Here is a 21,059-nt window from a genome sequence, read left to right as displayed (position 1 = left end):
GAAATGAAAATCATAAACCTTAAGGACTTTGGAGATGGCTGCATTGTATATAGAAGTGTTGAATTATATCTCTATATTTTTCAAGACTTGAAAAAATTAAAGCCTGCAGTTTAAATTCCTTTTACTACCTTGGTCTAAATTAAAGATGGAAATGGAGGCAGCTTGCAAGAAATTGAATGCACTGGAGGAGAAAGAGAAATGGGTAGAGCAGCTGTCCTTTGAGGCTTTGAGAAATATCCCTCAGGATAAAAAATAAAACAACTTGCTCCTTTTAGAAGAGTAGTCTTTGAGGAGAAAGTGTGAACAGCTTGAAATCTGCAAGGAGTCATTTTAGTTTCCCTTCTGATTGGATCAGGCTGTCTCAAATATACTTTTAAAGGTTTATTTTTAAAAGTTCAATAGAACTTTGATTTCTCTTTTCTTGTGCTGCCTTTGCTGTTTGATTGGAAGTCAAAATAATAGAGTAATGATGAACTGCCAGTCACTGGTATTTTTTCTTTCCCCTCACAATCTTTCTAAGGGAATAGATTCCTATCACACAGCATTGCCTTCTTCAGCCTGCCACTCCAGTTTCCCTTTTTGAAAACCAGTGAAGGGGGGTGATTACGATTCTCTTCAAGTGTTTTATTTAAAAATTAGTGGGCTGAATTACTTGCTACCCTTGCTATAGCTGCAGTCATTTCACTTGCCAGCAGACGTCTATGTGTTCTGTGTAGAGCTTTTCCTCACAGCTCTGACTGGTAGGCAGCCTGAGAAATTGGGTGCTAAAATGCAGTGCAAAGATGGGACTCCTCTATTTGCTGTCCTCTGCATTTCTTCATATTGATTTCAGTGACCCAGCAGAGCAGGTTATTTTCTTGTTGAACAAAACACTTTATTTCTAGGGACTGTTAAACAATTTCTCACCTTGGTATTGTTTACAGTAGCTTCTCAACTTCACAGCATTTCTTTGGGAAATATTTCTGTAACAGCAAGAGGCAGCAAGATCTGGAGAAGGGTCTGGTTTTTAACAACATCTCCAAAAGCTTGTGTCTTTGGCATCTGTCTTCCTCCAGATATCAAAAAATGTAGAAAAAATATCAGAAGATATTCTGCTCTGTATCCTTCTCCAACTAATTACTGAAGGAAGATGGGTCAGTGTAGAGTTGGTGATAAAAGGCAAAATTGGCTTGCTAGTTGTGAAATATTTGTGCATTTGACTCAAATGCTTAGGAAGGGCTAAAAGCTGGCCTGTAATGATATCCTTTATGTGTAACTGATGATATAATCAGACAGCATTAGTGTGTTCTAGTATTAGTGCTTCTCAAGCTGCAAAGAACCAATGTGAGTTTCAAAGTTACAGGCTTAGTTGCATGAAATTTGAAAAATAATATAGTTAAGCCTAAAAAGCCTTTGTAGCATGTAAATGAACTCATATCAGAGAGATTCATCTTAATGCTTTCCAAATTATTATTTTGGAAACATGCAAGAGCAGTGGGGAGGTGTTCAGTTCTGTTCTTTTGTCACCAGATTTCTGCTGCTGAATAGATCTTTCTGTAGTAACTTGAATACATGTTATGCACATTCAGGTCTTGTCAAAAAATCCTCTAGTTGTACTAAAGTGAATGTTTTCACTTGGCAGGTTTTTTTCCACTATTTTTTCATTATAGTAATTTCAGAAGCCTTCATTTAGATGACTTCTTGTTATTATATACTTTCTTGCTTGTATGACTGCTTTAATCTAAAAAAAAATAATTATTTTTATGAAGAAACATATTAAAGAAAAATGAGTAGATGTCATGCCTCACAAAACTAGAAAAGCTTATTTCTGTCAGAGGGAAGAAATTAAATTATTTGAAATACTTGTCAGTTAAAAATACCTGAGGTTAAAAACCCAGTGATGAATACTGGTATAATTCCATTTATCTTTTTTTTTTTTTCCCTAATAATGCACTGATAACTACCAAAATTCAGTGAATCAATGGGGTTTGGATTTCAATATATTCATGCTCATTAGTTTGTCTGTCCAAACTTTGAAAATATGATAATATTTTCTATTATTTATAGCCTAACTAGCTTCTTTTCCTGGATGTTTATAGAACTAGTTTTTACTGAAGATATTCCTTATCAGTAAGAGGCTAGCTTTTCATCAGGACTTTTACTGAAGTAAAAACTGATAACACTAATAATTAAACTCAATGTGACTTGCTCATTCTTATACCATTGAGTTTTTATTTTTCTTTGCTTACTAAATTGCATGACTTGCTTGTAATTTTTTTCCAGACTTGCCAGACCAAGTCCTGCGGGTTTTCAAGGCGGACCAGCAAAGTCGCTACATAATGATCAGCAAGGACACCACAGCGAAGGAAGTGGTCGTCCAGGCCATCAGGGAGTTTGCTCTGACTGCAACCCCTGATGCCTATTCACTGTGCGAGGTCTCTGTCACACCTGAGGGTGTCATCAAGCAAAGGAGGCTCCCTGATCAGCTCTCCAAGCTTGCAGACAGGATACAGCTGAGTGGCAGGTAAGATGTAGACTGAGCTAAAGCTGATGATGCCAATTTTTTAAGTTAAAATCTTGTTAAAGAATGTTACTTAATTATTTCATGTTCTCTATCTTTGCAACACATTGCTGTTTATGCAATGTCTCATTAATACCTAGGCCTGGTGAAGTTCATTTTATTCTCAGATTCCAACTGGATCATTGCTGTAACTCTCAGCACTAATCTGAGTATACTATATCTATATTATATCTTTTTCTGAATTTTGTTTTTACAGGTATTACCTGAAGAACAACATGGAAACAGAAACTCTTTGTTCAGATGAAGATGCCCAAGAGTTATTAAGGGAAAGCCAAATTTCCCTACTACAGCTCAGTACTGTTGAGGTGGCTACCCAACTCTCCATGAGGAACTTCGAGCTCTTCCGTAATATCGAACCCACGGAGTACATAGATGACTTGTTTAAACTCAAATCAAAAACAGGTTGCACTAATCTAAAAAGGTTTGAAGAGGTGATAAATCAAGAAACCTTCTGGGTGGCTTCTGAGATTCTGAGAGAAACCAACCAGCTGAAAAGGATGAAGATCATTAAGCATTTCATTAAGATAGCACTGCACTGCAGAGAATGCAAGAACTTCAACTCGATGTTTGCCATCATTAGGTACTGCCCTCTAATAATTGTACTTCTAAGTAAAAAGCAAAGTCTTACTTTAGTCTTAAAAAAAAGTACTTAATAGAGTAAACCAGTTTATACTGCTAACATCAACAATCTGCTTGGCAGTTTGCTAAGGAGGACATTTTCTGTAATTTGAAGTGTTTGCTGAAATATTGTTTGAAATGCTACTGTTACGTAATTACTGCTCATGATAGTGTGGCAAGGTGAACATGGCACTAGAGAAACTAATGCATTTATTTAAGGACAAATACCAAAAGAAACAACAGGAAAACCACACAATTGTTGCAAATGAATGGGCTAATTTCCCCAAAGCAACTCATTTTTGTCTTACTGCCCAATATCTTAAATTCATTCAGCCATGATAGGTTGCATTTTGTTTTCTTTGTATCAGCAGTTTCTTTCATGGAACTCCGAAAATATCAATGACAGACTGTAATGCCCTAATATAGTCTGTAAATAAAGATCTTGTAATAAGAATTTTAAAATGTACTGAAAATCTCAGAAAACCTTTCTTAGTTTTGGAATGAGAAGGGAGGGAGGGAGGGAGAAAACCCTAATGTCTATGTTTATACACTTTCTTTGAAACCCAAACAAAAGCAAACAATCCCCCTATATTGTTTCTCATGAAAAAGCTCAAGTAAGTTGAGGTAAACTGGCAGTGTTATCACTGTCTTTGACACAAGGTCTTGTCATCATCTTGACATTCAGTCAACAGATTGAATGTGACACTTTTACCATGAGTAGGAAAAAAAATGAGTAGGTTTGAATACTATTCAGCAAATGAGGCAAGTTCCAAAGTCAAGAATCCATGCTGATGATCAGTCAGCATCTCTGAGACATCAAAATATTGAGATTTTGTTCAGCTATTTCAGCCAATCTCAAGGAGAAATAAAAGCACCTCTCTTCTAGGAAAAACTTGAGTGAAGGAAAGATTCTAGGTGTCAGACTTTCCCACCAGGTAGAAATAAACAGCAAGACAGTCAATGTCATTACAGTGGAAAAAGGGGGTTTACACCAGCTACAGCTTGAGAATAACCTCAGGTATAGAGAGTGTTACAAAATTTCATCCTGAAAGAGCAAAGTCAGAAGGATTATTGCAGAAAGAAGGTGGGTCAGTGTGCTGTCACCACCTGAACATCATCATGCAGGTGGAAGATGGTTTTTCTGCCAGTTTGTTAAACTGGAAGTAAGTGATCAGCCTGAGGTACTTAGATTATGATAGTCTTAACTCAAACTCAGACACTCATTTATTCTTAAGTAACAAATACATATCCTCTTTAAGGTTTAATTACTCATCGAAGTGTAACTTTTTTCTGTTTATGGTTGCATCATGAAGATATCTCCAGTTTTTATAGCTTTTACAAAAAATGATCTTCTGTAATAGATGCTGGCAAAAAGAATTATTTAAATTTCTGTTATTTTATTGATACTGCCATGCTTATGTATTCTGGCTATGTTGTATTTCTACCATAGAAAATTTAAAATTTTCTAGGATTTTTTGTTTCTTTCTCTTGTTCTTCTAACTTCTTTACACTTCTTTTGTTTCAAGTGGCCTGAATTTGGCACCAGTTGCAAGGCTCCGAACTACTTGGGAAAAGCTTCCAAGCAAGTATGAAAAACTATTTCAAGATCTACAGGACTTGTTTGATCCATCTAGGAATATGGCAAAATATCGTAATGTCCTTAACAGCCAAAACCTACAGCCCCCTATTATCCCCCTGTTTCCTGTCATCAAAAAAGACCTTACATTCCTTCATGAAGGTAAAGGCAGAAGTATATCACCTTTTACTAGCTAAGGAGAAGTAACTTTCCTGCCTGATCACTGATGTTGTTGGTTGTAGGAAACGATTCCAAAGTGGAGGGCCTGGTGAATTTTGAGAAGCTGCGGATGATTGCGAAGGAGATACGCCATGTGGGCCGCATGGCGTCTGTGAACATGGATCCTGCTCTCATGTTTAGAACAAGGTAAGTGTGTTGTACCAGGCAGAGCTTTCCCCAGCTGGGAGAAGGCTGGGTGGCAGCAAGAGGGACTTTTATGTGCCCCTTCTGTTGGAGCAGTATGAATTTTTTGTGTTAGCAATTGACCAGCATGATGTGGTGGTCTAAAACTGGAGAAACCATTACATTTTGTGGTTACTGATACATTCTAAAATGTTTCTTACTATTCTGTAGTTGATGGTCACGTCATAAAAATGAGATTCTATCTGTGGGAGGGAGAGAAACTGTCTTGAAAACATATCTATTAGTCCAGTTGAAATATCAATGGGTGTCAGCCTTATAATTTGGATTTAGTAGAAATGGTCATGTATCTGTATCTACTTGTGTTAGAAAACATGGAGTGAATGCTCTTTGGCTTCATATTTGACAAGCTTATTGCATACTCTTTTTTCTTAATTTAAGCTAGAAGAGTTTGTAATACCTGATTGTATGCCCAAGTCAAGGCTCTTTTTAATGTTTGTGGGCTTCCAGAACTGCTTGTCCTGAGGTCTGGTCTTTTTCTTTCTGAGCTTGTGATCTTTCTCTGTCTCTTCTTAAACCCATGCTTTATTCTTCCTGGCTCTCACTTACAGGAAGAAGAAATGGAGGAGTTTGGGGTAAGTGGTTGGAGACAACACACACCGACATTCATTCTTCCTTTACCATTTGCATTTTTTCCTACTTGCTATCTTCAATTTTCTGGTGCTTTGACATTTTTTTCTTTTGTAACCCTTTTTTACTGACAATAAATTTGATTTGAGATTAAAACACAGAGGCCAGAGGCTGTAAATTATTTTTAAGTGGTCATAGGTAGAAGTGGAGTGTCCTTTCCCACCTCTAGTTCAAATTGCTGAAGGAAGAGACTTTTGGTCAAAATGAAATTACAAAATGACAAGGTTGCAACAGCTGAAAATAGCTGTTAATTTCCTTATACCTATTAAACAATTATCACAATCAAATTCAAAAGTTGAAACTTACAGTATCTGCTTCACTAACTTACTTTCATATTACAATTAGCCATCATTTTTACCTTAATAATTCAGAATCAATGCATAGTGTTCATGTAGATATACATACATTGAAATGTGCATGACATTTATTTCATCATGAACTAGCCGATCATTTGATTTCACAAAATTCTCTTCAGTCTTGCAAGCTACCCAAAAGTTCCATTCTGTAAAACTGAGCTGTACATTTTGTATACAGTCTGATTTAAAACACAGAGGGCTTTCAAAATGCCTCCTTTTTATGTATTTGAATTTAAACCTCACCTATAGTCTTCTGTCAGCACTGCCTTACTGCATGAGCTTTTCCTAATGCTCCAGTCTTCTCAGTAGATGGCTTTTGTGAGAGAGCTACCTTGAATGCTTTTCTGGACGTGTGAAGTGTTATTGCCTAGCTGGAGCAAAATAGGTTAAAATATCTGTGCCATTAAAATAGTGCCTGTAACCAAGTAAAAAGATTTCCTGGCCCTCATCTTTCTATCTGTTACAGCTGTTTGACTTACTGGAATGAGGCATGTGAGCTTTGACATAGACTGACATTCATGCAATCTCTTGCACGTTTCACGTTTATCGGGCGATACCATGTTGGACTAAGTCACACCTTTGCTCTCTTTCTTCCCCCTCCTGCCCCCCTCTCTCCAGGTCTCTCAGCCAGGGCAGTGCCAACGCAGCTGTGCTGGATGTTGCACAAGCAGGGGGGCATAAAAAGCGGGTCCGTCGCAGCTCCTTTCTTAATGCTAAAAAGCTCTATGAAGATGCTCAGATGGCACGGAAAGTGAAGCAGTATCTCTCAAACTTGGATCTGGAAATGGATGAAGAGAGCCTTCAGACACTCTCTCTGCAGTGTGAGCCAGCCACAAACACATGTGAGCATTGTCATTTGTTGGGGATTTCAAGAAAGCTGTTCAATATAACTCTGTTTCTAGTCCAGTGAATCAATTGGGAACAGTAACTAGACAATAAAGTTGAAAATTATTTATCTAGTCATTTTCAAGTGCTGAACATCTATGAATCCTAAGGAAATAATCTTGTGGATTAACAGGATAGACATAGTATATATACAGGTGATAAGGCTTTAAGATGATGTCACAGTGAAGTGCACAATGGCTTTTTAGATTTGTATGTACAGAGGGTACAGAAGAGTCAAAAGTTCTTCTATATTTCTGATATACTGAGGCTACTAGTGTGAATAACAATATGGTTATTCTGAGGAAGTAGGGGATTTTCTTATGTCCAGGTGTTTCAGAGATACCTGGAGGGCTATACCTGGGGCAACAGAGGGGAAACTTATCTTGGATATCCATTTCGTTTTTATTTTAAGATATGTTGTATGTTGTGCCCTTCCTGTCTGCAGGGTAGCAAAAAAAAAGTAATTACATGTCTGCTCTGAATCAGTTGTAGTCCTTATGGTAGCCCAGTGTAACTTCTGTTCATGTTTTTTGTAACAGTGGTCATTTATCAGAGCTTTATTTTGAGAAAGAAAACATTCATTGATAATTGATAATGTACATCTTTTAAATGGAGTTATATATCCCTCTCTTTTCCTCTTCATCTTTTCTGTCTAAAGATGATATGCTGTATTAATTGGACAAGTATTTCAGCATCTTTTAATTGTTAATCAGAGGGCTTTGCACAGCTCAGACTAAAACACCACTGCGTCCTTGGCTAGCAGTCATTCAGAGTTTTGTCCCCTTTCTTGCAAAGTGCCGAAGAACACGGGAGACAAGCGATCTGGGAAATCTGAAACGTCACCAGTGGCTCCCCGGGCAGGCATCCAGCAGAAGGTGCAGCAGCAGCACAAAGTAAACCAAGCCCTGCAGGTCCCAGCCGTGTCTCTCTACCCCTCTCGCAAGAAGGTGCCAGTCAAAGACCTGCCACCATTTGGTAGGTGGAACAAGGGAGAATTCGGTTTAATTTTCTGAAGTTTGTTTGCCTATGTTGGGAAGACATTTTTAATCAAATAAGGCTCTGACTTCCATTTCTGGTAGTATGATATGCAGGTTATATCTGTTCATGCAGTGTCTGGTGGGCATAGTTCTCTAGAAATGGAAAGAAAGAAATCTAGGGATAGCATCCAGTCAATTTAATCAGTGTAAGTATTTACCCATTGCTAGCAGCTGGAAAGAGTAAATGTTTATCACTGTTTGCCTTGGGATCTTGCATTAACTTTTCTAGAGGAAGTAGGGACCTGGACTTCTTGAGATGCCTCAGAAGTTTTGGTGTCTCTTCACAAGTTAGATTTTTAAGGTGCAATTGAAGCCTGCTCAAATTGGCAGTACTATTAGAAATGTGGGTCTGAGCTTTCACATTGACAATTGTCCCTTTGGCTTCTACTCCCTTCTGCTTTTTTATTGTTATTACACAGTTGTTGCTGCCTCCATATTCTACAGAAAGGCACCAGACTGTAGGAACTTATTCTGATTTCCAAATCTGTGTCCCAACATGTGTACAGAACATATATGCACTATTAATGAACTTTTTAAATCACAAGTATGGTAATACTGTTCCCATAATCCCTAGGAAGTATATGTAGCATAACTGGCCTTTACTTTTTCATGATGGTTATTGCACAAGAGCTTAATTCTTATTTCACTCTTTATTGGTTTTCCTCATGCACTGCTTAGGCTGCAAGAAAGCATCAGAAGCAGCAAAATGAGCAAGAAACAATTCAATATTCATCTAGATCTTGTTGATTTTACCATTAAATTTTAATCTTGAAAGGACTTTGAAGCTTCATAGACTGCAATTTTTTGCTCATAGTGGCAAAGTTTCTGAAAACTGACTAGGTTAGGATGATCAGGCAGCTGTGAATTATTGATAGCAGGATTGTGATCCAACAGATCAAAGATAAAAGTCCATGAATGCTTGGAAATAACCTATACCACAAACATTGGCAAAACTGTCAGAGAAACTCTGTCTTCACTTATAAGGCTGTCCCAGGGTGGATCTTTGAGGGGAGGCGAAGAGAAAGATGAATAAATGTGGTCTGGGAAAAGCTATTCCTGATGTCCTAGATCTTTACATCATCTTCAGGATGTTTTTACTCTGTAGTTTCCCAAAATAAGCTGCTGCAGAGATAGTTCTCAAAAATGAGAGAGAGAAAGGCAGCTGCAGGATGGCCTTGTTTCATAAGCCTAATCCTTATTAATTTTCTTTCCTGCTTCCTTTGACCTCCTAGGCTACTCTGAATAGAAAAGAAACAGGAGAGCAGTTTGAATTCTTACTATATAAATCTTCACTAACCAGTGAGATGGGTGGGTGTCTGTATTTAAGCTAATTTTAGTTCAAGTTTCTCAGTAACCATTCCTATGCATATCCTCAGTTATATGTGGAGGTAGTATTCTGCAAGATCAAATCTTCATGTTTTCTATGGCAAAGTATTTATCTTAAAGAGTGGCCAGAATGAAAGATATCTGTGCTAATATGCAGAAATAAAGCACTATATTTTAAACAGGAATATGTTTTAACATTTTGCTTCATTTAAGCTGGTGTCAGGAACTCAGAAATATACAGGAAAAATATGTAGCTTTTTCTTCCTGTGGTGTGTCTGCTCTGTAAATGCATTGTGAAATATAACTATGTATTTATACTGGACTTAACATCTGCCTACTTTAATTCTTACCTAAAGGCATTAACTCCCCACAAGCTTTAAAGAAAATCCTTTCATTATCAGAAGAAGGAAGTTTGGATCGTCACAAGAAACAATCTGAAGACGCTGTCTCAAGTGCATCTTCACAGCTCTCTTCTCCTCCTACTTCACCACAGAGCTCTCCAAGGAAAGGTAGTAGATGTTCCATATTTTTTATCCTGTTTCTTGAAGCTCATGGACTTTGGAAGCTTCTGAGAGAGAATTTGGACATACAATTCTGCTGCTCCTATTTATGTCACGTACGGTCAGCAAGAGGGCAGAAAATGTAGTGCAGAGTGGGTATGTGTGAAAGGTACCTGTGAACCTGATTTCAAGGGTACCTGAAAGCCCTCTGATGAGCAAAAGCCAGAATAGATAACCTGGTATGATACAGGATTTGATGCTGCAGGTCACTCTGACTGCAGCTGCTTCTGACAAAAAAATATTCCAGTGATGAATGTTTCCTGCCTTCAGTGGAGGGATGTGCAGGTTAAAACTTAAAATCTTTGTACAGCACTGACCACACTGGTCTATCAGAGGAATTATTTGCTCTGTCATGCATCTGAATGGGATGTGATCTACATATGATAGAAAGGCTTAAGGTATTTAGGATTCAAATTAGAATATTTAATATTGTAATTTATATTTTATACTACAGAATATTTTAATAGCAGCCTGGTTATTTAAACCATGTAGATGAATTTTTGAGGAATGGTATTGTACATTGGAGCTATCTTGACCAAGATCTTTTAAAGTAGTTTCACAGAGTTATTTTTTAAAGTGAATTTAGGACTTTAAAGAGATTTTTTTAAAAAAAAACTATTTTCTTGTTTGTTTTCGTGGTAGCTGTAGTTCTGGCTATGAATTGACAAAATACAGGAGGCATTGTCCTGTAATTTAAGTATACTTCCATTCTTTGAAAATATAATAGGCTAGAGGTATTGCATGTAACTTTTAAGTGGTTCTCTTTTCAGGATAGCATAAAAGTTCAGTTTACAGCTACATAATAGAGCATTATGGTAAAATATACATTGGGACTGAAGTGACTTCTATTGAAGTGTTATTTACTAAGGTCAGATGGAGGAAGATAATATGTAGAGGATATATCATCTTGAGTCCTTGTAAGCTGTCATCATTATTTCTCCCAAATACTACATTAGCAAAGAGTGAACTTTTATAAATATGGTCAGGTCTATGCATTTTTTGAAAAAGGAATTGGAATTCTGTACTTGACTCACAGTGTGAACAGCACTTTATTTCTTCAAAAAGCAAATCATGAACATGATTTAAAAACATATCCTTGGTTTGATGGTTACATGAAGCTAATGATATGATCTTTCAGATAAAAATGACAGCATTAATTCCCTGCATTAGTTCTCAGCAAGTGAATTGGGGTAGATCAGTTGAAGTAATTCTGCCACTTAGGATTAGAGTGAAAGCAAAATATGAAAACTGTGGTGACTTGTGGATGTGTTTAATGATCTTTAACTTAGCTGGCAAGAACATTCAGCACAATTTGTTTAATACTGAAAAAAAAAGCTGAATTTGCTGAATTTGCTTCTATGATGGGATTTGCAGATTTTGTCTTGGTCAGGCTATCTTAGTGCTACCTACCTCCAAATTTCACCATAATTCCGGCAGTATGGAATTTGGAATTAATTAGTGAGTCAAGTATCACAAAAAAACCTTGAAAACCTGCCCCTCTCTCAGCTAATATATGTAATAAGCAGTCAGCCCAGACATCTGGTCTTCATGTATCGGTTCATCTCTGTAGTGTAGCTTTGCAGAATAAAAAGACTGTATGGGAGAGTCTCTGGGATTACTTTAAGCAGTAATCTCAACCAGAGATTTCTTTCCTTCCAGTCTTGGAGACAGTGTCTATGCACAGTCAGATTTTGAGATTTTTGAAGTAATATTTCATAATGTGAGGATATGATGATGAATTTGAAAAGAATTTAGAAGAGCAGAGCATTTGGTTTGTAAATGAGTAGTACATGTTCCCACAATCCTGTATCTGATTAAGATACCAAAGACAGTGTCAGTTTTGCTCTTTATCTTTTGCAGTGCTGTGTAAGTGTAATGGTAGCTTTGTTTTAGTGCCAGTTTTTCTTTGGCATTATTGCCAGTGGCCTGACAAGAACTGAGCAGGAGAGTCTGATTAACACCATGTTCCCTTTGCAGGCTACACTTTGGCTCCAAGCAGCACTGTGGATAACTTCTCCGATTCTGGTCACAGTGAAATTTCTTCCAGATCTAGTATTGTCAGCAATTCCTCTTTTGACTCTATGCCAGTCCCCCTGCATGATGAGAGGAGACAAAGGCATTCTGTCAGCATTGTGGAGACAAATCTTGGTGTGGGAAGGATTGATAGAAGAATCATGATTGAACCAGATCAATACAGCTTAGGGTAAGAATTTTACTTGTGCTTACTTACATTATACTTTCATATAGTGTGTATGTGGAGTGTATATTTGTCCATATAAGTTTCCCTGTATCTCTCTAATATTTTTTCTCCTCTGCTCTTAAAAAATCACTACTTCAGTGCTTCATTTTGTGATAATGCTCCTTTGCTGCCAAGAAAAGGTTTTGTACTCCTGAGTGAGTGATGAGGTCTAAGCAGCAAGACTTCACCTCAGTAGATGTTACCATCTGAGCATTTCAGTGGTGCTGTAGATTATCCACTTTGTGGCAGGATAGTATCCTAGCCTGCTTTCTCCAAGGGGAATTAACTGAATTAGATGAGATATTCAAACAATTATTCAGAGATAAACTGAGAACAGAAATAGCTAGCAATTTTCCAGTCTGCTTCATGGAAAAATGCATATCTGTCTAACTCCAAAATATTTTACTCCAAATATCTCTGCTAGTCAACAATAATTGGAAGCTAAAATTCACATTACGCTGCTGGTTTTCTAGTAATTTTCTAGGTAATTAACTTCTGTAATGGTGGGGAAGCTAGTGCTGTGTGGAGTTCTCTAAATCTCTAGCAGTGAGCCTTGGTGTGAAAATAATTGGAGCTCTGGCTTCTGTTTAGTCTCCACTTACTTTTTTTTTTGGAGCTGTTATTTGGATGCTTCAGTCCTCTGAATGGTTTCTGGGGTTTTAATCCTGTAGGGTCTTTGAATGGCAGACCTGTTCCAAAACTGCTGTAGTTCAGCTTTGGGAATCTCAGGCTATGCAAACTCTTTATTCAGATGTCCTAAATATTTGGAAGAAGAGGGTCCTAGTATGCACAGGAAGGTGCCCTGGAAGAGCAAGTCCCAGGAGCCTGGATATCTGCTAAGCAAAAGTGACACTTTGTTGGTTTTATCTGCTGCTGTGTAAGGGATCATGTCAGGCTCACTTAATCACTGAAAGGCTACAGAAAACATACTTGCTCTATGAAGTAGCATGTGTTTCCAAAAATAAGGTTGAAATACATTTCCATTTGCAGAAAATGTTGAAAAGTTAGCTCTCACAGTTTCCTAAGCAGAAAAAAAAATTTGAAATCTCAACCTGAATATCAGTCAGCTGCTGCTAAATTCTGTTTTTAGCTTTTGAACCATTTGCTCAGCATGACTGGAAAAGCAGTAGAACAACTCTGTGTCTCTGTATGTGTGTCTGTGAGGTTTGCGTGTCTTAAAGGGCTGTTGTGAAGTTAAGATTTTACCTTTTGAAATTACACCGCTGAAGTGTAAGGCTTCAGGAAGTTATCTGTCCAATTTTGTTTGTTTGTGTTTGTTTTTGTTTTATTGAAAGAAAAGTGTTATATCCTCAAAATTGAATTAGCCATTCATGCAAACAATAAGTACTGTCAACCGCATCAAAATCTTCCATCACAGAATCATAGAATGGCTTGGGTGGAAGGGACCTTTAAAATGTCATGAAGGTCACCTAGTCCAACCCCACACCGTGTTTTGTTTTTCTTTGTTTGTTTCTTTGTGCGTCCTGTTCATGATTCCCAATTCCAACACTGGATTTTTTGTCCCCCTCATCAATGTGTATCCAGCTCATACGCACCGCTGTCAGAGACCAGAGGCCTGTATGCTGGAGCAACTGTACTTTCTTCTCCTAGTACAGAAGAGCTGTCACAGGACCAGGGGGACAGAGCTTCGCTCGACGCAGCTGACAGCGGCCGTGGGAGCTGGACTTCCTGCTCGAGTGGCTCCCATGACAACATCCAGACAATCCAGCACCAGAGGAGCTGGGAGACGCTGCCTTTCGGACACGCTCATTTTGATAGTTCAGGAGATGGGGCGGGACTGTGGGCCTCAGGCGGCCACATGGACCAGCTGATGTTCCCTGACCATGGCACAAAGTATGGCAGGCAAAGTCAAGGTAGGGAGGGCCTTGATCAAGCACAGTCCAGAGCGAGCTGGGCATCTTCCACAGGATACTGGGGAGAGGACTCCGAGGGTGACACAGGTACCATAAAGCGGAGGGGTGGGAAGGATGTTTCGATTGAAGCTGAAACCAGTAGCATAACATCTGTACCAGCAGAGGAGACAAAGCCAGCTCCTGTCCCTGCCCACACAGCAGCAGCATCAAGTAGTACCAAGGGACTTGTTGGTAAGTTAAGTTTCATTTGCCATGAAGTATTTTAATTCATTTGCTTAAGTTTTCTCATATTGTTCTGCATTTCTTTTGTCCGTTTTTATTTTCTTTTTTTAAATTTTTTTTAATTTTTAAAGCAAAACTGAACATTTTCTAGTCTCTTTTAATTTTTTCCCTTTAACTAAGCATTTATTGCTAGGGAAAATAAAATATCATTTATTGTTGATTCTCAGTTCTGGCAGTGCCTTTGTGTTTCAAGAGAGCCTGCCATACATCAAAAAACTAGCTCAACTGCTGGGCAGTATTTTGAAAGGTTGATGTATTTAGATGTCCATTCTGAAATTTGAATTTCTCATCACAGTAAGGCTCCATAAGGCTATATTTAGAAGTCTTAGTAAATGTGGCCTGATTTAAGTGTTTTACTTTATACCTTTGTATGACTTGTCTGATAATTGTGAATATTCCTTACTTCTGAAATGGGATCCCTTTGTGCTTAAATACCAACTGAAATGTTTCTTTATACTGCTGAAACTGAAGAGGTTTCAAAGAAGTTAGAGCTGAAATACTTTTCTCTGCATTTAATAATGGAAAGATCAGATAATGTATAAATTAGTATGAAGGTGTCTTTGGCAGAGCTTAACATTTTTATCATATTGTTCCTTCTATGCATCCTAATCTGTGGGCCATCCAATACCTCTGATTTTTTGCCTCTTTTCTTCCTTTCATTCCCCCTCACTTTGCCTTTTGTCAGGTTAGCATGAAGAACTATCTAAAAGCCATTTTTTGCTGACACAGCTGAATGTCTGCCAGATTGAGGTCATGCTGAGACCACTGTGATAAACAGTTTTTCCATTTTCTGCCTGAGCATATTGCTTAGCAGTGGCCTTTTGCCTCAAAGCTTGGGTGCAGGTCTAAATCCCTGGGCTATCAAGAGGAAGAAGGTGAATGGATTCATGCCAATCTCCAATTTTACTCTTTGATACCCTTGGTTTCCTCCAGAATGTGTAACAGGTGTGCTTCCAAACTTGCCTCTCAAGGCAATGATTGCCAATACATTTTTATAGACTTGAAAGAACATTAAAGACACCTGAAAATTCAAACCAACACAATTCCATGCCCTTCAGTACTATTAACTAACTGTCCTGCAAATGTAACTCTGTGTATCACTGTCCCAGATGGGACTGTGTGTACACAGTTCTTTTGTACTTAATTGATGTCTTGCAGTATTTCAATAGAATTTTTCTACAATAGAGTTTTTCTGAAGAACTTCTTATTTTCAGAAATCTTTGAATGAAGTTTCTCAGAAACTTCTTCATGCTGCTTTGCTCAGTTAAACAGTCTATTTCTTTGTCCAAGAAATAGACTTAGACTCTATTGGAAAATGTTTGGTTTTGTCATAATACCAAGGATTTATTTTTAGTCTATAAAAATTTGCATCCAAGTAGCACCAGTGCATTTTAAGCTTGTACTGCCCTTTCAGTCAAATCATCCTGCCTGATTCAGGGTGGTGTTTTCATCAGCACTTGTGCGAGAATATACAATGTTTGACAAGATGTGCAAAGTAAATTGGCTGTGTCAGTGGTTTTTCCTGCTGTATTTGTAAGGCTTGTCACTGAAGTGGTCATGTACTAAAAGGCTGGGCCCACAATAAGTGTTCAGTATCAAAGTCCCAGCTGACTTCTCTAAGTACTTAACTCTGAAACAGAGACTTTTGCCTATCTGCTGTGTGTCCCAGCAGATGCTTAGGATTCTTGACTGATATTTTTTCCTTTCTCTGAGAGGGCTTCTCAGTATGCCCTGAGTTAAGCCTTGTTCAGGTAAAAAGTTACATCTCAGTGAGATCCCCAGGCTAGGTGGTGATCTTTCCATCTCCTAGATAAAATCATACTCAGTCATTGTTCTTATGGGAATGCTTTCAATTTTGATTTTGCAGAGATTACAACCATAGGGCCTGCAGGCAGCAGTGCATGCAAATAGTACAATGATGAAGCCCACTTCTCTTCCTGACCTCTTGGAGTTGTAGCTTATGCCTCATTAAGTAGTAAGATTTGTAGGAAGAAAATAATGTATCAGATGTATTTCTTGTTTCCCCTCCAAGATGCTAAAAACAAAAGAGATGAGCTCTTGGATGCAAGTTTTTATAGACTAAAAATTTCATTCATCTCCAGAATTAAGGTAATCATGTACGTGGAGAGATGCCAGAATTCCTGATGTTTATTATTTCTGTGGACTCCTAAGTCTTCCGTGTTGCTTTGATCATTGTACATTTTATTGTATATAATTGATGGAACAGCTTCAGTTGGGAAGTTTGAACAAATTCCCCGTGAAATTTGATGATTTTTGTTAGACTAATGCTTCACTGCTGGAAGAATAGCTATATCCTGTGTATGTTGTATATTCTGTATTTTCTTGCGTGATTTATTTTTCACAAGTCTTTGTCTATCATATGATAGTTAACCTTTGTCATTCAGAGTTTCTGTTCCTGGGCTGTTGAGTTGGTTGATATGTATTTAGCTTTTACCTGTCTGTTTTCCTTTGAGCACGTTCCTCATGCTGTCTCTAACAATCACCTGTTGTTTTTCCTGCAGCAAGAAAAGAGGGTCGATACCGGGAACCACCTCCAACTCCTCCTGGTTATGTAGGAATACCTATTGCTGAGTTTGCAGAAGGTGGCTCCCATCCAACCAGGAAGCCTCCAGACTACAATGTGGCCCTTCAGAGGTCTAGAATGGTGGCACGGACATGTGAGACTCATGGGACAGCAACTCCACAGCAGCAGCCGCACGGCCACTCAACTGGCAGGCCTGTGAACAAACCTCAGTGGCATAAACCAAATGAGTCAGACCCACGTCTTGCTCACTATCCATCTCAAGGGTTTTCCACAGAGGAAGATGGTAAATTTCTACTTGTTAGATTTTGAGTGTGCTGCATGCAAAATGGGTCAGTGCTTTCATAGACACAAAGCAAATTACACAAATCTTGCCATAATTTGAACTTTAGTTCATTTCAAAACTTGCTATTTGTTAACTTTTTTGGAAGGGAAGGAATTCTGTTCATCCTAAATGCAATTTAAAATTTGGAACATAGGTCCACTTGAATCTTGAACAACCAAGCAGTTGGCTTCTCTGGAGATGCCTATGTTCACCTTGTACAGCCCTGCCTGCCATGATTTTCCACATTAAGCATGTATTTAATGATCAGAAAAGTATCCTGGTCTACAGAATACTTGACCATCCACCCTGCAGAGCACCTGTTGCTCAGGTTTATGTGGATAGTTGCTCACATTCTGCCTGAAGCTCTTTACACTGTGAACACTGAGTCTGCCATTCCATTTCACATGATGAGCCCACTGCTGCCTCGCTACCTTGCTGCTCCTACAAATGTGTCTGCATCTTTATGCTTTAGCTCAACTGTGATGGTTTTCCATGGAGAGCAAGTGTAGCGGGATTGCAGCTTTAGGTCCTCATAATTTAGGCAGGGTGGTGCCAATATCACTCACGTGAATGCTTTGTTTTGCTTAATGATAGACTAACATTCCCCTTCTCCCTCTAACTGCTTAGTTACTAAGGTTTTAGGTGCAGGATGAACTTTGCAGTTGAACATGATGGGAAAAAAATGAAGTCTACCTTAACTGAATTGCCACAAACTTTGAGAGTTACCATGACAGAGAATTTTAATTGTTTCTACTCATGATGACTGAATTGAAGATATAATTAGGGGAAAAAGCCAGATGCCTTTCTGAAGCTGTTAGATATCTAGGAGTATCTGTTGTGTTCCTTGGGATGAATAACTGCATCTGGCTTAGTTTAAGCATGTCCTTTTTTCTTCAAGATCAAAATTCCAAAGGAATACGTCTCATGAGACCTGAAATGTACTGAAATTTAGATTGTTTTAAAGTATATATACCTACACAATGAAATTGAGAACACATGAGCACCATACACACAGTTGTTGTTGCATGCACAGCTTGTTTCATTCAGTAGCAGTCTTGTTCTTTATAAACTAAACTCTATTTTCCCTTATCCTCTTATGTTTGCAGAAGATGAACAAGTCTCTGCTGTCTAAGACTTGGACTTTTCTGGATCCAGAGTGAGCCACCTTAAAGGAGAGCACAAGAAGACATCCCTAGAATAGGAGCCTTGGAACTATGATTAAAGGATGGTGGACCTATTTGCCTCCTTCCCTGCCTTAAAAGCAGCATGGGGCTTCTTCCTCTGCCCCTCCCCCTTCGGTCCCCTCTCCCCTTGCATGTGAAATACTGTGAAGAAATCGCCCTGGCACTTTTCAAACTGTGTTGCTTGAAATGCACAGTGCAGCAATCTCCAAGCTACCACTGTCGCTGTCTGCCACATCACACAGTATCATTCCAAATTCCAAGATCATCACATCAGGATGATTAACTCTGGCTGCACTTCCCAATGCCTGGAAGGGTTTTTTTAAATCTTCCTTTTAGATTTTAATCACAATCCTAGCACTTAGTCTCATTGGGATAATGAGATAAGTTAGTTGTCAAATTACATTTGGCCTTTAACCTACAAAGAGAAAATTGCTTTGAGATCCTTTAAGGAGGCAGTGCTTATTTGCTTGTTTACAATGCCTTTGTTACAATTTTGTATGTTTGTGTTTGGGAGATCAAATAGTGCATCTGAATAGTAATTACAGTATTATTTCACACCTGTAAGTAGGGTTGCCAGCCTGAGCTCCTGGAAGAATATTGCTATCACATGGCTGAGCAGGGCAGAAGGGAAGGCAGAGGTTGCAGGATGCAGCCTTTCCTTGACTACCTGGCTTTCCTCTTAATGTGCCCCACCCTGGAATCTTCACAAGTTTGTAAATGTTAGTGTTAACAGCATCCTCATCTGGGTCTGGTGTAAATGCAGAAACACAACTGGTCAGTGATCAAGAGGACACAGTGTGTCTCATACCTGTGCTTTGTGGAATACAGGATGGCATGCTAAAAAAAATAGTGTCCCATTGTAATAAGACAGATGGCAACCCCACTGTTAAGTTATATGCTTTTTATTTTTAAACTATATAGTAGTTATATTAAAATAAAAGTTAACTGGATAACACTGCAGTGAAGGCAAGTTGGGATGGCACAGCTCATGTCAGCTGTTAACACTGATCTAATAACCTCCATCTATTGACTTCCACGTTAGGGGATAATCGAGCCTTTAAGTAAAAAAAAAAAAAGATAACACAGTTAGATTTGCCAGCCTTTGCAATGCAGAAATAGTCACAACTGTTAATGGCTTCATGGAACACTGCATGTGTAGAGAAGGCCAATGTGTAGCAACCACCTGCTCACAGCTGCTATTAACCCTATAATGACTGAAATGACCCTCCCCTCTATTTTTGTGTTGTTTTTGCACAGACTCCGGAGAAGTGAAGGCTGCCAATCCGAGTAGTACTCAAATGTGAGGAACTGCTGGTCTTGGATATTTTTTTTTTCCATTGAACTCAGCTGATCATATTGATCAGTAGATAAACGTAAATAGCTTCAACTTTTAAAGATCAAATTGCAGTGTTTTTTCACTGTATCAAACAAATGTCAGTGCTTTATTTAATTCTCTCTCCAGTAATCATAGCTTTTGTCTATTTGCTTATATATAACATTGTCAATTATGCATTTGTAATTTTACATGTAATATGCATTATTTGCCAGTTTTATTCTCAAGGCTATGGACCTCATGTGCATATAGAAATACAAAATCCTAGCTCTATCACAAGTTGCACAAATGTTATATAAGCATTAAGTAATTGTAGACCATAGGACTGCTAATCTCAGTTCGCTCTGTGATGTCAAGTGCAGAATGTACAATTAACTGGTGATTTCCTCATACTTTTGATACTACTTGTACCTGTATGTCTTTTAGAAAGACATTGGTGGAGTCTGTATCCTTTTGTATTTTTAATACAATAATTGTACATATTGGTTATATTTTTGTTGAAAATGGTAGAAATGTACTATGTTTATGCTTCTACATCCAGTTTGTATGAAGCTGGAAAATAAATAAATATAACATTAATGAAGTCCATATTGATTCTTATGCATTTTACATGTTCCACATACTTGAACAAATTTATGAAAAAATTTTACTTCTCTGTGTATTAATATTAAAGGGAAATTGCCAAGTGATGTGGGCAAACCACTGGTGTGGAGTTTTTCTTGATATACAGTTGTGCTGCTGATAATTTTGGAAACTTTGGTGTGTGTACTGCTGAATGAGAATGACTGATACTGTGAGCATCCCTAGCAGAAACATTTGAGATGCCAAAAAAGGTATGGACTTAGGTATATGTGGAATGTAAACAGCTTTAAAGGTAAGATTGTGTTGATTTTATATTCTGAGTAGTGTAAAAGTATCTGTTTTAACATTTGGGTAGGGAGAAATACGCAAGGTGCTCCATTTGAGTTTTTACTGAATAAGTTATGTCAAATAATAAATATCACCCAATAGCATCCCCAGTATTAAAAGCTGATGTTAATTCAATGTTAAATCTGTAGATTTTATTTTTTCCCAGAGGCTAGATTCTTTATTTCCAATGGTGTGCAGAAGACTGGTATAAAATGCTACTGCTAAAGCCATACACAGCCGTATCCCATCGAGCTTTGAAATGCCTGGCAGGTGGCGTTTCCAAGTCTAAAATTAGTTCAATGCAAAGGGAAGCAATAAAATGCTGTTTAGAAATAAGTCTTCCTGACATAGCTCTAGAAATGATCCACACTTGGAATCATAAGAACGCTAAAAATCACTGAAA

The 21,059-nt window shown here is 38.1% G+C and overlaps 1 protein-coding gene across 8 annotated transcripts in view; it reads left to right on the top strand.

The window, feature by feature from the left end:
- RAPGEF2 (Rap guanine nucleotide exchange factor 2) overlaps positions 1-20,436 on the top strand; it is a 185,085-nt gene extending 164,649 nt beyond the window's left edge. For 6 of the 8 annotated variants that reach the window (XM_054296002.1, XM_054295998.1, XM_054296001.1 and 3 more), the window contains 12 exons: positions 2,263-2,503; positions 2,757-3,140; positions 4,705-4,916; positions 4,997-5,120; positions 5,726-5,749; positions 6,779-7,002; positions 7,841-8,020; positions 9,765-9,917; positions 11,946-12,171; positions 13,753-14,312; positions 16,886-17,191; positions 18,337-20,436. In XM_054296002.1, the coding sequence (XP_054151977.1) occupies positions 2,263-2,503; positions 2,757-3,140; positions 4,705-4,916; positions 4,997-5,120; positions 5,726-5,749; positions 6,779-7,002; positions 7,841-8,020; positions 9,765-9,917; positions 11,946-12,171; positions 13,753-14,312; positions 16,886-17,191; positions 18,337-18,362 (2,660 nt within the window). In that variant the 3' untranslated portion in view covers positions 18,363-20,436. Of the gene's footprint in view, positions 1-2,262; positions 2,504-2,756; positions 3,141-4,704; positions 4,917-4,996; positions 5,121-5,725; positions 5,750-6,778; positions 7,003-7,840; positions 8,021-9,764; positions 9,918-11,945; positions 12,172-13,752; positions 14,313-16,885; positions 17,192-18,336 lie in introns of those variants that run through there. The other 2 variants (XM_054295999.1, XM_054296005.1) reach the window with 2 other exon arrangements.
- The last annotated feature ends 623 nt before the right edge of the window (positions 20,437-21,059 follow it).

This window comes from Melozone crissalis, unplaced genomic scaffold (assembly GCF_028551555.1).
Source record: "Melozone crissalis strain CALT ecotype California unplaced genomic scaffold, PUWL_Pcris_2 ptg000006l_1, whole genome shotgun sequence".
Lineage (NCBI taxonomy): Eukaryota > Metazoa > Chordata > Aves > Passeriformes > Passerellidae > Melozone > Melozone crissalis.
This window is presented reverse-complemented; position numbering and strand designations above follow the sequence as displayed.